A 17,710-nucleotide genomic window follows, 5' to 3' on the forward strand; every position below is an offset into this window, starting at 1 on the left:
GTGCACCACGCTGAACAACCACCGTCAAGAGGCACCGCCTCACCGAGGGCCACAGATCACGTGATCACGTCGCGCTTACGCTGTTACGTAACTAGCGTGTTTTGTTTTCTTGAAAACGCTTTTTAAGCTCTGTTTTAACCCTCGTAACGGTCATTTATTGAATAATAGTGTTGTTTTTCGTGTAAACAAATTTAAGTTGATATATTTTTTTACGGATGAACAGATTTGTTCCATGGCTCCAGTGAAAGTTTCCACTTTCACACAAAGGATTTCCTTTTTAAAAGTGAAACAAGCCGTGATTTAAACTATTGAACAGTAATAACTATATTAATAATCTAAATTTTAAAAGTATTTGACGAGAAAAAGCCTTATTTCTAATGCATAATATTTCAAATTCGTTGCTTTTGGAGATTTAATCGACAGCAATCCGTGTAACATATGTTCCGTTGTTTTAATTTACTCTAAAAAAGAAAAAAAAAAGCAAGTGAGCTATTGTCCGTAGTATTCTTATTGTAGAAGTTTGTCTACAATTTTGCTGTCTTGTAATATCATTAATATATATCATCATTAATATCATTAATATCATTGCCTATGAATAATGCTGTTATTTCCATCCATCCTTACATTTAATAAGTTTTTCACAAAAGCATTTGAAGTAATGCATACCATATAAAACAGCTTCCTCTAGTGGAGACAGTGGAGAAATTATTTCAGCCAAAAGTTTCACCACTATTGAACAATATATGTGCAAAATTTTGTGAAACGCGCTCACACGTTTTCCGAAGACACGTTTAAAAATAAATAGATAAATATACTTATATTTATCTAGACTTTTAACTCACTAAGGTGATTCTAGTCCTTAATGACAATTTTATTTTAGATCTGCAAGACTATTTAGACATCTTCAAATCTGCTGTCAGATCTCTTCCTAAAGTATAAAAATCATCTTCACAATAGGTTGTAATAATGTGAGAAAGCAAAAGGTTTTATTTGCATTTTCAGATAAAGAAAATGCTAATAAATTACCGGGGCTTAATAATTTCAAGTTATATTGTTTTTATTTGTGTAAGCCAATAGTTAAAAACCAAAAAACATCAAAAACATCACGTTTTATACATAAAGACAGGAACAAACTTTAGATTTGATCAAAATAATTTGAAAGTTTTCCTGTAAGCCTCTTCAGTTACTGCAGGACAGTATTGTGTTACTGATTACGAAAGTACTGGTGAACTTTCACCTGTGTACAAAAAAAAAAAAGAAAAAAAAGAACAGGACAGCTCCTCCCTCACCGTCCAACTCCCACTTGTCCCACTTCTGCATTTTGCACTGTTCATATCGCCACATTTAAACATCTATAAGAAAAGGAAGTCAAATAGTGTCCTGCTGCGAAATAGAAAACCTGTCATTTAGAAAAAATGAGCAGCCAAGTTCCTCTGGTTAATGTGGAAAAGTGGATCGCTGAAAACCAGGATGCTTTTCTACCTCCAGTGTGCAACAAGCTGATGTGAGTAACATGCTTTGCTAATTTGTTTTTTAGCCAGTAAAATCTGTTGCAGTGACTGATTTGTTTGGGAGGTTGACACCAGACATGTTGTGTGTGAACATGCTGCAACCACATGACTGCTTTCAATTTCTGTTTTTCTCAGGCACTTTTCCCAGTTGCTCGTCATGTTTGTTGGGGGTCCCAACACCAGGAAGGATTATCATATAGAGGAAGGGGAAGAGGTAGGATATTAAAAGTGCATGAATACAACCTTAGCCGATATAGGGAATGGAGATTCAGCGTCTTCTTTCCCCGTGTCATTATCTTATCTTCCATGAACCTGGGTAAACTCCACCATGCAGCTGAAATGCTGAGAGTGTGTATTTTGGCACAGTGTCCCTAATAATCTTTAACTGGGTACTTCTTTGGGTGGCATCCTTTGCTGTCTAGACTTGCAAACTTGCTTAATCGTAATTCCTAACATTTTCCAAAAACAACTTGGAGAAGAGTGGAAAATTTCAGCAGTCCCTATTGGTTGGCTGTATTCAGCGCAGTGGTGCAGCTGGTGTCAGATCCCGATCTGGGGCCTTTCTACGTAGAGTTAGCATGTTCTCTCTCTGTGTGTGTGGGTTCTCTCTGGGTACTCCAGCTTCCTCCAGTCTAAAAACATGGCTGTTAGGTTAATCCATCCCTCTAAATTGTCCTTAAGACAACCATTCAAATAGTTGTCCTATGTCTCTGTGTTGTTGTCTAGCGATGGATTGGGGCCTGACCAAGGTATACCCTACTTTTCACTTAAAGCTGAAACTACCGATTATTTTAATAACCAATTATTCCATTGATTTTTCTCTTAATTTTAAGATCTTCTTTTGGCAAAATTGCATCTTTATTCTGCTAATACTATACATTCTTGCAGTTAATGGATAATTGAAATAAAACCATTTTTTGAAAGTATTTTCTTTCATTTCTAATTTATTTTTTTAAAATTGGATGTTGTATGAAAAAACATCCATATTGCGCAACCCTAGTGAAAATCTCTCATTGGACAGTAAATAATAAACATTTATTATTTTACATTCTTCTGACTCTCAAAGGTAAAAAATGTCAACAATTTATTACTCCGGCCTCGTGATTGAATCATTCCATTAAAAAAACAAAGGTTTACAGAGTTTAATCAGTAAATATTTAGGATATTTTAAAGATTTCTTCAGTATGCATGGATAAATCGTCACACCAAATATTTCTTTTGTACACCAGCATTCATATCTTGGAGAGTTCATCATGTTAGTTATGTAGAATAAGTGGCTAAAGCTAAAAAGTTTAGAAAGGGCATTTTGAGGGGTGGGGGAGGAAAGCAGTTCTTGCAGGTGAAAGGTCAAATCTGATGTGTTCATGTTCACCACACAGTCTCCAGATTGTGCAACTGCAGCCTTTAAAGAACGACATTTAACCCATTTCTTGTCTTTTTCTGTTTGAAATAGTTGTTTTTCCAGCTGAAGGGAGACATGTGTCTGAAGGTGATTGAAAATGGCGTCCACAAGGACGTTCACATCAAAGAAGGCGAGGTAAGCGCTGACGTTTCACCAACATCTGGAACGGAAACCTGTGTTTTCTCTTGGTAGAGAAACACACTTGAATCATAATCTTTGCCTCACTGTCTGATTGTTTTTCTTCACTTTTAGATGTTTCTGCTCCCAGCTCGAATCCCCCACTCCCCGCAGAGAAAGGCCAACACCGTTGGACTGGTGGTGGAGCGAAGGCGACTGCTGACTGAAACAGACTGCCTGAGGTTCACCTCCCTTCTTCTACTCACTTCTTCCCTCATTTCAACTCCAATTTTTCTAACACAGCCTCAAAATGATTCACACTCAAATATATGTATGTGCACTGAAAAAACACAAACTCTTACCAAGTAATTTTGGTCTAATTTCTAGTGCAAATATCTTAGCAAACTTGAAATAAGACTAACTAACTCATAAGTAACTTTTTAGCAAGATATAGATTATTTAACTCATAACAAGACATTTTCCCATGTCATAAGTTAATTTATCTGCCAATAGAACAAGTACTTTTTCATCAATATTAAGATACAGAGGCTTAAAAAAAGCCTCTACTGTATATCTTGCAAAAAAGTTACTTGTAAGTTTGTCTTATTTCAAACGTAATAAGATATTTGCACTAGAAACTAGACTAAAATTACTCAGTAAGGTTTTGTGTTTTAGCAGCACTTCTTCACAGCGTTGGCCGTTTTTAGGTGCCTCCGTGTCACCAGTACCTGTTGCTTCTTGTAGGTACTACGTGGACAACACCACCAACATCCTGTTCGAGAGATGGTTCTACTGCGAGAATCTGGGGACACAACTGGTTCCGATTATCAAAGAGTGAGACACGTTTCTACTTTTATTTCATCAGGATTCGTTGAAGTTTATGATGTCGGCTGATCTGTCACTCACAGGTTCATGGCATCAAACCAGGCTAAGACGGGAAAACCGGATCCAGGTGAGCTTTCTGCTTTCACGAGTCTAATATGAACACTGTTTCATTTCTGAAGAATAAACTGCTGACATTTTTGTTTTTGAACAGATGAAGTTTTCAGAGAGCCTCCGTTCCAGATGAACACCATGAATGTGATGACACCGTTTTCCTTCAAGGACTGGCTCAACAAACAGAGGCCATCTTTGGCTAACGTCAGGCCCATCAACATCTTTGGAGCTCAGTTTGAGACAGAGGTATGAGGTGTCAGTCTAACATTTCAGCTTTCTGTAAAGACGGATTGTTTCATTAAAATGGATACATACACAAACAAACAAATTAAATCCACTAATTAGGACTTGGTTGTGTCTGCATCGTAATATATTGTTTTTATCTCTAAGCCTAAACAGGGGGAATATAAACTAAATTTCTTCTCTCTGTCTCGCATCACATCTATAAAGCCTGCAAGTTGAAAGCTGCCTTTTACATTGTAAAACCTGACTTTCAGAAGTGTCTAATTACAGACAAATTATAGTTTTAGTGCTTCCTTCCTCTGCATGTTTGAGGGAGTGCTAGGAGCTGCATGTTTCTGCAGCTCAGAATATTGGATTCACCAAAAAAACCAGCTGAAATTTTATTGATTTAAGCTTAAAGTCTCATGTTTTTGTTTTATGTTTGGTTGATTATATTACAACAAAGCCTATCTCAATAATAACAAAGTGTTAGACTTTCTGGTAATCAAACCAAGATGTCTGGACTAGTTCATACAAACAGAATAATAAAACAAGGTTTTCTCTATTTCTTTGTCATTGACAGGTAATGGTGTTTGGACCTGGACTTACAGAGACCTCGGTCCAGCAAACTGATTTGTGGATTTGGCAAATGGCACGTAGACACTTCCTGTCCCATCTCCTCTAATAACCACCATAATCTCCTAACAGCTAATCCTACCAACACATCTCCTCTCTGCCTCTCCCAGGAGGGATATTCAACAGTGACCATGGCGGAGCAGACGTTCAGTTTGACTTCAGGAGATAGTTTGCTCATCCCCGAACAGAGCCAGTGAGTCAATTTTAATAAATAATGTTAAAAACACAATTTATCTGGTGCTTTCCAGGTCTCAGAATTACATTGATACACCTTTAAAGGGATATTGATGCTGATTTTGACAGAATGTGTTAGCTAATCAGGTGGAAATTAGGACAAAACACAAAAACTGATTTTAAGTTAAATTTTCAAGTCAGGTAGTTTGTATAAAACTTACCCATCAACGACTTTCAAATCAAGTATGCGGCAAAAGTGGAAAGTAATGGCTACTTTTTAATAGGAATAAACCTCCAGAAGTACCAGGTACAGTGTGAGCAGCCATCTGCTGATGTTTGTTGAAGATTAAGTCAAGCATGTAACTGCTGATCTGACACAACGATCTTTCATGTTTGAAGAGAATGGTCGAAAAATGAGAAAATGTACTTTGAGTGGTAGAAACTCTCTGGATATTGTAGAAATATTTGTAAGTTGTATGTACACAATCAAGGATTAAACTGTATTATATGGTGGCCAACAGGTACAAAGGTACTGCAAATGGCAAAATACTCTGCAATCAAGAATGATGCAAACAGCAAACCACACAAACGCAAAAAACAAATGTAACAAAAAATAAACACTGCAAAAAATATGCTGGAATCACAGAAAACAGAAGCAAAAATCTACAATCAACAAAACAAATGCAAACAATAAAAATGCTGCAACCACAGGAGATGGAAGCAAATGAGAAAATGTCATAAATAGTAAAAACAACAAGCACAAATGCTGAAAATTCGCTCCACAAAACAGAAGTCCTCCAGACCACTAGGGGGAGTCTGGAGTAAGTAATATTACCAACATAAATAAATTCTGTATTATTGTAAAAGATTGTGTGTTTGAGAAAGTCATTAAGTATAACATACTTTTTCTATCTCCCTCCAACTTTATTCTGTAAATCCCATTAAATTATAACATCCAATCTCTACTGGGGGCCTGAAACCATACGACTCCCCCTAGTGGTCTGGAGCACTTCTGTTTTTGCAACGCGAGTTTCCAGCTTTTCATACTTGCTCTCATTTGTGCGTTTTGCTTTTATTTCCTGCTGTTTTAGCATTTTGCATTTGTATTTGTTTTGTTGATTGTAGGCTTTTGTTTATATTTTCTGTGCTGTTTGCTGTGTGTGTTTGCACCTCTAACTGTGGATTTAACATGAACTGGAGTGAATTGAAGCAGTGCTGTTCATTTGATCTCTACCAGAGCCTCTGCGAGAGATTTTTAACTCATCAAATAGATGGAAAAATACAGCTTTAGAAGAGCATGTTGGAAATATCAAAGAACCTTTAAATTTGACTTTAGTACAACCACAAATTAAAACAAGTTTATCTTCAAATGTACGTACGTGGACTGCAAAACAACCCCAAGTCATCACCCCTCCAGCACTACGCTTGGTAGTCGGTAAAAGTGTTGGTGCTAATTTGCTGTTTTCCAAAGATAATGACGTTCATTACATTAAACCATTATAAAAATGTGAAAAACTAATTTTGTTCCATTGTTGTGCTTGAGATTTTACATAAGCTAGGTTGAAGATTTTCCAGAAGGAACAAATTGGATACATTCAGATACATTCACATTTAGCATGCGACCTAAGACATGCTGAGGTCTACTTTTTTTACAATAAAAAAATAAACACCAAATCGCATTAGATTAGCAGTTCCCGTTAAAAGAAGACAATCGAGATCATTATGTTGCCACACACCTGAATGCCCCAGGCAGGCAAATGCATAAACGCCTAGTTTAAAGATGAGCCATTCAGTGAATCATTCAATGAATTATTCAGTGCGGTTCACACACCTCTTCTTGTCCTTAGGCTGATATCTGATAAGTAATGAGAGAAAATGCAATTTAATGTTGTCTTCTTGGAAAATTAGCATGATTCTGGTAGAAATTCTGGTGCAAACATGTAATTTATGTTTCTTTTGTAGGTACAAGTGGCAGAGGAATGAGGGGACTGTGGCCTTGGTTGTTGTGCAAAATCCAGAGCGGAAGAGAACCTAATTGTCAACTACAAACCTTCAAAATTCACTTAAAAAGATAGAAGTTGTAAAGGTGTTAACTTTTTTATTAAAACATGTATTTTTAAAAACGACATTGACATGAAACTTACACCAGAGGTCAGTAGCAAACCAAGTAATCCACACACAAAAATGAGACCAAAACAAATCATTCCACATTTTCAACTCTGATGATACAGGGAGAAAGTAATAACACACTTACTGAATTTTATCAGCATTAGTAGAAAAGCCTCCAGCTTTTTTTTTTCTGGGTTTTATCGTCAGCTGTTAAATGAAGAACATGCAGTTACATTCCTCCTGTCATACTTCCTTTGATTATCTGACGTTTCCTAGCACTTTATGCTCAAAAACAACCTCACACCTTCTTGTTCTTTGGGGTTTTTGGAGTGATATTCACTCCAGATCCTCCTGCAAACGTCTGTTCTCTTAATCTTTCATTTAATTCCAGAAATACTCTGTAGAAAACTATAAAAGATATTTATCATGGGTTTTCTTTAATAGTGGAGTTTTTCCCAGTGAGTTGTGCAATTGCAGTTGAGTTAATATTTCTTTGAAATTCAGTTTAAAGAAATACGTTTTGCAATAATGAGGTTGTGAATTTCTTAAGAGCTTTTTGGTTTGACCCATCATGTTTGCTGAGTAATGAGAAAACGTTTCATAGATGATCACTGCAGAGTAAATTATTTAATATTAGTCAGACCTGATAAAAGGTGATTGTTGACCTTTTTTCTTGACTTTCTATAGTCCAACACATTTTCTATGTATTATTTCGCTTAATTATTTTGAAATTAATGCGTGGATTTGGGTTGTTAATGACATGGGGTGAATTTTGTACAAACATCCTATTAGATGTATTTTTACTAAGAAAAACAATAACTTGTTCAATGCGCTTTGTATAATGGTAATAAATAATGCCAATTTACTTTAGTTTTATTATTTAGTGAAGCTAAGCATAATGAAAGAAGAACTTGATTCTGAAACTGATTTTAAGGTGGCAGGAATAAAATGACATGAAATAATTTTTCTCGCCTGTTCTTGTTTTCTTGATACCTTATGGAAGTGTGTTGAAAACTACCTTCATCATCAAACCTCAGGGAGAAACGTACTTGACAGATAAATGAATGGGAAAGATCCAAAAACACAAGTTTTGACGTGCACCAGGAATAAAACTCTGTTGCGAGATAGTTGCCAGGTTCTCATTTCCCAAAAATTGTGCAAACTATCCCGATTTTTTTAAAGAAAGTTTTGAAAATGAATAAGCATGCAAATGTAGCCTCTTCCCTCCAAGAGGCCTGCTGAGACACATTCCCACCTGGACAAAATCCAAACTTCCCACACTGTCTTTTACTCCAGTAGGACCAGATAAGGCAGACAGAAGCAGGAAAAATACAGAAAATTTGTAATAATGAAACCGTTAAAAATATAAGAACATTGTGTTCCTGCAAAAAAAATGACAACAAATGTTGGGTGGGTTTAGTTTATTTCAGTTTATAAATTAAATAAAAACAAAATAAAACAGCAACATGGAAGACAACATAGCAGGATACATTTAATTTTAGGTTAAATGCATAATTTACTCTATACTTCAGTTCACAACCAGAAACTGAGATTGCTTGAAGTCTATTAAAAGTTGGGTGATTTTAGAAGGACATAGTTTAAGATTATTAGGAAATCAGTTGTTTTTCAATCTTATCCTTAGCGTATTATTAATTAGAGATTAAAAGTCTTACAATTTTTAATTCTGAAACCATTAAAAACACAGTAATACTGTGTTATTCCAGCTGAAAATGACATTAAATGTCATGTGGTTGATTTTGGAACGACATAACTTAAGAAAATCATGAAATAAGTCATTTTTCAATGTTATCTTTAGTGCACTGTTAATTGGACATTAACAATCTCAACCTTTTTAATAATTAAACGTTAAAAATACAATAGCATTGTGTTGTTTCTGCAAAAAAATGACATGAAATGTTAGGGAGATTTTGGAAGGATATTGTTTAAGATAATCATGAAAGTAATCATTTTTTCAATATTATTCTTACCTAGCACTTGATTGTAAATTTTAAAAAATCTTCACATTTTTAATTATGACAGTGTTAAAAATACACTAACATTGTGTTGTTCCAGCTAAAAATGACATTAAATGTCATGTGGGTGATTTTGGAAGGACATAATTTAACTGATGAAATCAGTTGTTTTTCAATCTTATCCTTAACGTATTCTTGATTACATGCTGCTCCGCTATAAGTCCAGCTACAGCCCAGGCAGGGGCATAATCCAGAGTCACCAGTCCTCCCAGATTGTAACGATGTGCTGAGTAATCCCACGGACAGGCCCCCAGCAGACTCAGCCCCACGCCCCAGCTGAACTCCCACATGTAAATGAATAAAGTGTAAACTGCCAGTCTCGCAGGGAGCGAGCGGCTCTGGGCCAGCAGCCGGGCCCTCAGGGCCTCCATGCAGAAGATGGCGGAGCCGTACATGGGCAGCGCCCAGATGCTGCTGTGGCCCGGCAGCCTCTGGTCCCGGGTGCTGCACCAGTCGTACATGGCGGTGAAGGCCACCTCGCAGAGGCAGCCGTGCAGAGCGTAAACATAGAGACGAAACAAGGCTGAGAGGGGATGAGGGGGGCCGTCAGGTTCTGCTGGGGGTTCCTCTCCAACAACAGTCCCTGCAACACACACACACACACACACACACACACACACACACACACACACACACACACACACACACACACACACACACACACACACTGAAATTAGTTTGTCCTGAAAGGCTATTTGGAAAGTTTTATGTGATTCAATTTAGGACAACTGTAAACTTTCAGTCACTTTTTAAATAGTAAATTGGAAAATGGACTGAACTCAGAACATAACAGAATATACTTTATTGATCCTAAGGGGAAATTAAATTCAATTAAATTCAATTCATTTTGTCACTGTACACATGTACAATGAGATTAAAAGTCAGATCCAACAGTGTAAACAATGTAGGAAATATATACAATATAAACATAAATATGGTTATATTTACAATATTAATCAGTCAGTTTTATAGTGCATCGACATCTGAGGAAGCTGAAATCGATCCTACAACCTGATCACAAAACGGCTATTCGTTGCGATGGTGGCCCAGAACCACCGTCGCCATTTTTACACTTCCATTCCTGTTTCTACTTCTTTGAAAAACAGCCCAAGTGCTGAAAAAAACACCAATCCATTTTTTAGGTAATAAATTAACGTTTTATAGTCGAGTCTAGAAAATGAGCCGTTTCACACACCTTCCGAATGTTGAGACAGCCGTTACCAAGCAACCCCAGCCCGTAGCCTAGGAAACCAATCAGAACGTTGAGTTGGGGGGGCGTGGCTAGCAGCAGTTTATTTGGATTTAAAGTGACAAGACGTCCTAAAAACAGCTCATAGGCAGAACCATATGGGCAGAACTGACTAGAATAAAATGTCATTATATAAGGATGACTGTGTAAAAAAATGTAATGAACATTTAGACCTATCCTAACCTATTCAAGGAAGCATAATAGGTCACATCTGACCTTAAAACAACCTCATCCGAGAAGATGCCACTATCTTATAAATAATGATATCATTGTAGAAAAATCTAATTGTTTGGAAATTGTGTTTTAACTCAACCAAGGCTCATAGGCAGGAACAGTTCCTTCTTTAAGAACCTGATGTCTTTCCTCTCCAATAGAAAACTCTTGTAGTTACAAAATTCATCAAAACTGATGATAATAAGTTAATCAACTGAAAGTGTTTAGAAGTAAATGGCAACTATCGGCTCTCTTAAATCAAAATGGAGCAATTTTCATTCCAATTTGGCTTAATGTATTTGTTAAATAATTACAGTGTGGAATATGTAAAGCTTTTTTAAAGTATTTCAGAACCTGTTCGGACCAGATCACTGCAAAAAACGTTTTAAAACTTGACCTTGACTCTAGTTGAATAAAATGAACACAGTAACCAGATCCTGGAATGAAGTTAATTGTTGAGAAATGACTCAAATGATATAAAGTTGAGAAGAGAAGCTTATTATGTTTATTACTTATTTGTAAATATCAATAAGTTATTTACAAATAACATAATTTATTTATGTATTTCATAACAAATAAGTTATGAAATACTTGAAATGCATTCCTATTTCAAGTATAGGAATGCATTTCAAGTATTCCTATACTTGAAATGCATTATACTTGAAATAATGACTTTTATTTTTTAAAAGTCATTAAAAATAAAGCTCCACCTAGACAGGATTGGTGGGTTTGAGATAGCCTTAAGGGATTAAATCAGTTGACTGCGTTCTGCCAGGGAAAACATTTGTGAATGGTATTTAGTTTGTGAAAAATAAAAATGCCAAGCTACATTTGATTAAACCAACATGCATGCAGTTTGGCAAATAACTATATTTCACAAATAAAAATTCGAATCAATTGTTAACTGTGTGTTTTATGACTTTGTATTTTTGTGTTTTTATGATATAAAGCACCTTGAAATGCCTTGTTGCTGAAACGTGCCATACAAAAACACCTGACTTGATTTAAAGGTTAATCTTGAAACTGAACTGATGTCTCCGTACAGTTTCTCAGAGCTGCAGGAAATACCCGGCCTCTGCTACTGTCGTAGATGTACGACAACGATCCACAGGATGCTGTAGCTGCTCAAAATCCTTATCACAACATCAAAAACCACAGCTGAGTCACAGAGGAACGTTTAATCACTGAGAAAGATCAAAACACTTTACACTGTGAAGCACCAAATGAATTAATTCATGGGTTATTAGAGTTTGACGAAAGAGTTATTGTCAAACTCTTTTGTCAAACGAGTTTGACAATAACTCTTTTGCTTGCTTTTCATCTAAGATTTTCATGAAAGATTGATGTGCATCTTTTCTGCTCAATAACGCCGGTGAGTGACTCTTTATTTGTAATTTCGTGTAAAAAAGGGTTAATTCTTGAATTACCTTTATATAAAATGGTATTTTAATTTTATCTAGTTGAAGTCAGGTTGAATACATTCAGGAAATATTGCCATACTGCTATTAATAGGTGTTGACTTCTTAATTAAAGAGAAACTCCTCTATGTAGCATGAAAAAATATAAAATAGTGCAAGGAATACATTGTAAAACACAACATTAGCTGAAGCTAAAAGGATTTTGTCTGGAAGACTTTTACTTTAGCCTGAAGCTGTGCCCTTCTGCAGTTTCCACTGACTGAACTTATGAGAAGTGACAAATCTTTTCAGTCTTAATGTGAAGACTTTCAGGTAAAACAATCAGGTGAACCTGCTCTGAATGAGCAAGTAGCCTGCAGCAAACACTCTGCAGCTTTTCTATGACGCCTGAACCGGGACGACTGACTGATGATGGTAAAAGTTGCAGTTTCACTCCCAACCCTCGTCTGCTGAGTCATATTTTAATATAAAGTTACGATAAAAAGAAAATACCGCTACTTTTTCAGCTAGTGGAACAACCTAAACTTTCCTATTTTACAGATTGACGTCATTTATTGGAACTAAGTTAACCAACGGTGACCAAATGTTTTGGCATAAAGGCCACAAAATTGTTAATAATTTTTAATTTATTCTTAATGATAATAACAAAAACTAATATACATTTTATTTTTAACTGTTAAATAGACAACCAACTAAACACGCAGTATTTTAGTAAAATAAGCAAAGCAGTCCGATTTTTGTAGACAAGCGTTGCGTGAATCATGTTTACCTGGTTTAAATTGTTAATTTTTCTGGATTTTTCTGAATCTTTTTTAGCAACAGGAACAAGATTTTGATCACTCGTTTTTCATTTTACCAAGTTAATTAAATAGGCGTTTTCAAATGTGCGTCTTGGTAAAAGCGACTGGATGCTTTTGGTCCCTAAATTAAATTAAAAGCAAGAACCTTCATAAATACTTTGTGCTGCACCTTAAATTTTCCATTTTAATAGTATCTATTTTTTAAATCAAATCTCACCACAATGTTGTTTTTAAATTTGTATCTTCACCAATTGCCTGAACTGAACAACCAAATTTAGGCTTTTTGAACTGCGATCAATCATCCTGAGGGCCTAAAATGGCCCCTGGACCAAACTTTGAGCACCCCTGGAAGACATTTAGCTGTTTCCTTCGGATCTAAGAGGCAAAGCAGAGTTCAGGTGCTGCTAATAAACCAACGAAGAAGAAAGTTCTTTCTTGGTTGTCACTGTAGTTATCGACATTGGTGAAAAACTTCAGTCTTGGTGGCTCCTTCGCTGTTTTTAAACAATTTTTAAGTGTTTTGTTTCTTAATCTAGACTTTAACACACCCAAATATCTTGAACAGATGTCTATAAATTCCTCTAAAAGACTTTTCTGCCTTTTGTATAGTTGAAACCAGAAGTTTACATACAGCATAAAAAGACAAGCGCATTTTTTTCAGTCTGACGTGAAATTAGAATAAACATTTCCTGTTTTACGCCAATTAAAATGAGAAATTCCAACATTTTTCCATTTGCTAAATGCCTGAATAATGAGAGGTAATTTTTTAAAGCTATTTTAAAGTTAATAAACACTAAGAATATTATGCCGTTAAGCAATTTGGGCCGTTTATTCAAAACATCTGAGCTAATTAGAGACACACCTAAAACACACTGCTTCCTTGTGTAACATCATGGGAAATAAATCGGCCAAAGTTTAAGGAAGAGAACTGCGAACTCGCATAAGTCTGGTTCGAATGGGGTGCAATTTCCAGATGTCGTTAAAACAAATAATTACATGCAAGTACAAACAAGATGGGAACGTTCGACCATCATCATCCCGCTCAGGCAGGAGACGGGTTCTGGTCCGCAATGTTAAGGTCAACCCAGGAACAAAAGCAAAAACCTGGTAAGTGTGTTATTGTCTACAGTGAAACAAATATGAACATGAGCTGAAAGGCCAATCTGTCACTGCAAAAGAAACATAAAAACAACAGTTTGATGTTTGCAAATGCACACAGGGACAAAGAAATGAATTAATAATAAAAATTAATAGAACACCATTCTGACTGTTTAACACGGAGGTGGCAGCATTATGTTGTGGGGTTGTTTTGCTGCAGGAGGGACTGGTGCACTTCACGAAACAGTCAGTATCGTGAGGACAGAACATTATGTGGAAATACTGAAGCAACATCTAAAGACGCTGCAGGAAGTAAAAACTTGGGCACAAATGGGTTTTACAATGGCTATAAAAAACAAGTTCATTACATTTTTTGGCAAGATAGGCCCACAGAATGATGCAGCCACCACTTTACCTGACTAATAGTGTGATATTTTCTTTAGCTTGAAAGCCATTTCATGGGTCCTAATCCAAACATTCTGCTTATAATTGCGAACAAATAGCTCATTATTTGTCTCCAATTAGCAAATTTCCATCAAGGTGGCCTATTATGCTTTTTCGATCAGGTTAGAAAAGGTTTATGGCTGACACAAAACGTGTTCATTACATTTTCATTTGCACAAAATAATTCTTATATAATGAGATTTCAGTCTGCTCAGTTCTGCCTGTGAGCTATTTTAGGACTTTTTGTCACTAAATCAAAATAAGCTGCTGCTAGCCACGCCCCCAAACTCAACATTTACACTCGCAAATGAAAATGGCTGCAAACAGATGCCCAATTATACAACTGTACATGTTTGAAAAGCAGAAGTGGAGCCTCCTGCACAGCCAACAAGAATGTAGCAAGTGGTTTCAGAATAGTAAGTTTACAAAAAGAAAACAAAAAACATTTGATTTTCCAGCAGCCATGTACAGCGGTAAAACCAGCTGACCAAATGTGCTGGAGCTCAGCTTGTGATGCTAGGTGACGTGCGGAACTCTGTTGGGGTTGCTAGGTAACAGCACTTTGCCGTCGAATGTTCCTTAATATTTAGGAAGCTTTTGAAACACCAAAAGCATTAATTTATTGCCAATAAAAGCTGCCTTAATGGGCAAGGCCAATTCCTTCTTAAGAAAAGTTGGCCAGTTGGTCAAAAGGACTAAATAATTATTCACGATTACATGATAAGTATTTGGAGGAGAAGTCATGGTCATGATGTCAAGCCAAAAAACAATCCCAACTGCCACGCAAAGTGGTGGCTGCATCTTTCTGTGGGTCTGACTTGCTGTCAGTGGATGGAGTAACAAATAAAAACCTCAAATGTCTTCAATTTGAGCTGAAATTAACAGTTAGATGGTTGAAACTTGGAGACTGTTGCGTTTTCTAACTGGACAATGATCCCAATCAAACATCCAAACTGATTCTGGAGTAAATAAAGGAGGATAACATGAAGCCCAGATATCAAAACTGTTGAAAAAGTTTATGTTAAGGTTAAAAATTGGGTCTGTGCCATTAAGCTAATTGAATTTCACCAATTCTACCCAGAAAAGATGCTAAGAATCCAACATGATTTATGCTAGTTGCTTGCCAATGCTTACAAATAGGTGTAACTTTTTAGAGATTTAACTAAATCATCTACTCACTCCATCCTGGAAAAATAATGACTCATTTTGAGGGTATGTAGTGACAAATATTACTACCGTACTTAAACCTTTCTCTGTTATCGTGAGGAAAATTAAGGTGTGTAACAAATTGCACTCTGAAACATGATAAGGTTTTATTAATATCGTTTTTGCTGCACTTTGTTCCATGCATACTGCTCCTCCTTCGTTTTCCGCTTACGGGACACACACCTCTAATGTGGATTAACAAGCTAATAGTCCTGCTTAGCAAATTAAAGACACGGCTAATCTTCAGCAAGCTTTCACTCTGTGCGAACAAACTCTTTAAATGATCAACACAACACGGACAAGTGTGTATTATTTCTGATAAATTAAGACATTAGTAATAAATTTGCATTATTGAGATTAATTCAAGTGAAAATAAGGTGAGGAATTTAATTTGAGGCTTGAAATTTCTGTTTTTGAAGCTAATTAAATGCAATTAAAAGTAATAACTCTCACCTCGACCACTTCTCCCTCCCTCTGCTACTTTTCTGCCCTTCATCCCTGGCCGGTGTATAGATCTGTGCGCCTTTATAATCCCTCTGCTTCCCCTTGTGTGTGCACGTGCGTGTGAGTGTGGATTCTGGGCTAAACATTAAGCCGCTCCATGTTATCAGACACTGATGTCTCTGTGGCCGGGTCCAGTTGTGAAGAGAGGAAGAGAAACCCGGACCAACCTGAGAGGAAAAACTCTGCATGGAGGGCACATTAACGTTAATATTGATCCCATGACGGCTGCATGAATGCTCGCTTTTAGCTATAGAGGAAGAGTGCAAACACGTTTATTGATGGGTTTCTCAAAGCCAAACTTGGCAATGTCTGTATCACGAAAAGGTTCTGTTTAATACAGCGTCTCTCTCGAATTAGAGGGGTTATCAGTGAGCTGCAGCGGAGGGGAGTGTCAGAGAAACTGGTGTAATAAATAGATCAGTTTGAATTTGAACTAGCTGATGTTTTAGATGTTGAATAAAGTGCCAGTTTTCTTTAGTTTGTCTGGTCATCTTGACATTAAATTCACTTATCTGAAGCATTAGAAAACATGCTTATCGATGTATCTCACTCAGAGAACATGCAGTCATAATGCAAGGTTGGAGTTTCTGTAAACAGTATTTTACTGAATGTGTTCTGATTAAACTTGCTGACGTCTTACATTCTGCCATATTGTAAAATCTAATCAAATTAAATCATTAATTTATTAATAAAATATTTTTATTGCTTAAACACGATTATTTTATTATTCAAATTAATTGCATCCATTTATTTAGTGTATTTATAATTAAATAAATTGATTTACTATGATAAATTAAGTAATTAATTTAATGATAATTATTAAACAATGATTAAATAATTGCTTGTTACTTAATTATTAATTAGTATATTTAATATTGACATCTTATTCTTATTCTTATTTATTTAGTTAATGAATAATTAATAATAATTTTACTATTTATTTAAAATTAAATAGCAAAATTTTATTTTATTAAATTATTGTTATTGAGAGAAATGAAACAAGGCGGTTTTCTCTCATATTTGCCTTAAATTAAAATTATTGTACTATAAATAATAGCTTTAGTTTTTTCATACTTTGGTTAATTTTTACATGTAGAATTAAAAAAAGGTTGTGTAGTGATTATATTTATTGGGTAATGGATATTCAACAGAAGATACCATTAAAAAAAACATCTTCAATTATTGTTGAACAACCAAGTAACTCTTGCGTTTTATCCCAATTTAAATTTTTCTGTCGCCATTTGCGGACATTTTGCCAGTTTAAACTTTGAACTATTTCCAAAACAACTGAGCTCTGCAACATTAAAACATGGATAGAACTGTAACTACATTAATCATAGCTCTTCTTCTCTTCAGTGTTTCTGTGGGTTTCTGGTGGTGCAGCTCTGTGCTGCCTTCAGGAGAATGGGACATCAGAGTATCATCCATAAAATTTCACCCACATGGCATTTACTGTGCAAACCAGAGCTTTCAGTGGAAAAACTAAAGTTCCAGATCCTTTTAATGCCATACAAATATGAGACAGAAACATGGATTATATCTTTATATAGATCTGTCTATTGATTTATAGATTAATAGTTTTACTGGACAGAAATTACAAAGAACAAATCTGGTTCTTAATCAAATCCTAATGAGTCA

The 17,710-nt window shown here is 35.8% G+C and overlaps 2 protein-coding genes across 2 annotated transcripts; one reads left to right on the forward strand and one right to left on the reverse strand.

Annotated features, from left to right (window-relative positions):
• Window positions 1-25: 25 nt before the first annotated feature.
• On the forward strand, window positions 26-8,069 carry haao (3-hydroxyanthranilate 3,4-dioxygenase). The gene is made up of 10 exons (XM_008430381.3): window positions 26-1,504; window positions 1,647-1,725; window positions 2,965-3,048; window positions 3,166-3,272; window positions 3,775-3,864; window positions 3,939-3,982; window positions 4,067-4,212; window positions 4,772-4,840; window positions 4,935-5,017; window positions 6,961-8,069. Exons 1-10 carry the CDS (start codon window positions 1,416-1,418, stop codon window positions 7,031-7,033), a joined length of 864 nt encoding a protein of 287 aa, XP_008428603.1. The 5' UTR covers window positions 26-1,415; the 3' UTR covers window positions 7,034-8,069.
• A 450-nt stretch (window positions 8,070-8,519) lies between these two features.
• LOC103477325 (transmembrane protein 229b-like) lies at window positions 8,520-16,113 on the reverse strand. Its single transcript, XM_008430382.2, has 2 exons — window positions 16,022-16,113; window positions 8,520-9,723 (listed from the first exon to the last, which is right to left on the reverse strand). The coding sequence occupies exons 1-2, from the start codon at window positions 16,062-16,064 to the stop codon at window positions 9,242-9,244; spliced, it is 525 nt and encodes a 174-aa protein (XP_008428604.1). The 5' UTR covers window positions 16,065-16,113; the 3' UTR covers window positions 8,520-9,241.
• Window positions 16,114-17,710: the final 1,597 nt, after the last annotated feature.

This window comes from Poecilia reticulata, chromosome 15, assembly GCF_904066995.2.
Source record: "Poecilia reticulata chromosome 15, P_reticulata-male-v2, whole genome shotgun sequence".
Classification (NCBI taxonomy): Eukaryota; Metazoa; Chordata; class Actinopteri; order Cyprinodontiformes; family Poeciliidae; genus Poecilia; species Poecilia reticulata.

Bases quoted from the DNA above. Each gene is read 5' to 3' on its own strand.
- haao (XM_008430381.3), top strand. From the start codon at position 1,416: ATGAGCAGCCAAGTTCCTCTGGTTAATGTGGAAAAGTGGATCGCTGAA. The intron at 1,505-1,646 runs GTGAGTAACATG...TGTTTTTCTCAG, and splicing joins CCAGTGTGCAACAAGCTGAT to GCACTTTTCCCAGTTGCTCG. The intron at 3,273-3,774 runs GTTCACCTCCCT...TGCTTCTTGTAG, and splicing joins ACTGAAACAGACTGCCTGAG to GTACTACGTGGACAACACCA.
- LOC103477325 (XM_008430382.2), bottom strand. From the start codon at position 16,064: ATGAAGGGCAGAAAAGTAGCAGAGGGAGGGAGAAGTGGTCGAG. The intron at 9,724-16,021 runs GTGAGAGTTATT...TGTGTGTTGCAG, and splicing joins GGGAGGGAGAAGTGGTCGAG to GGACTGTTGTTGGAGAGGAA.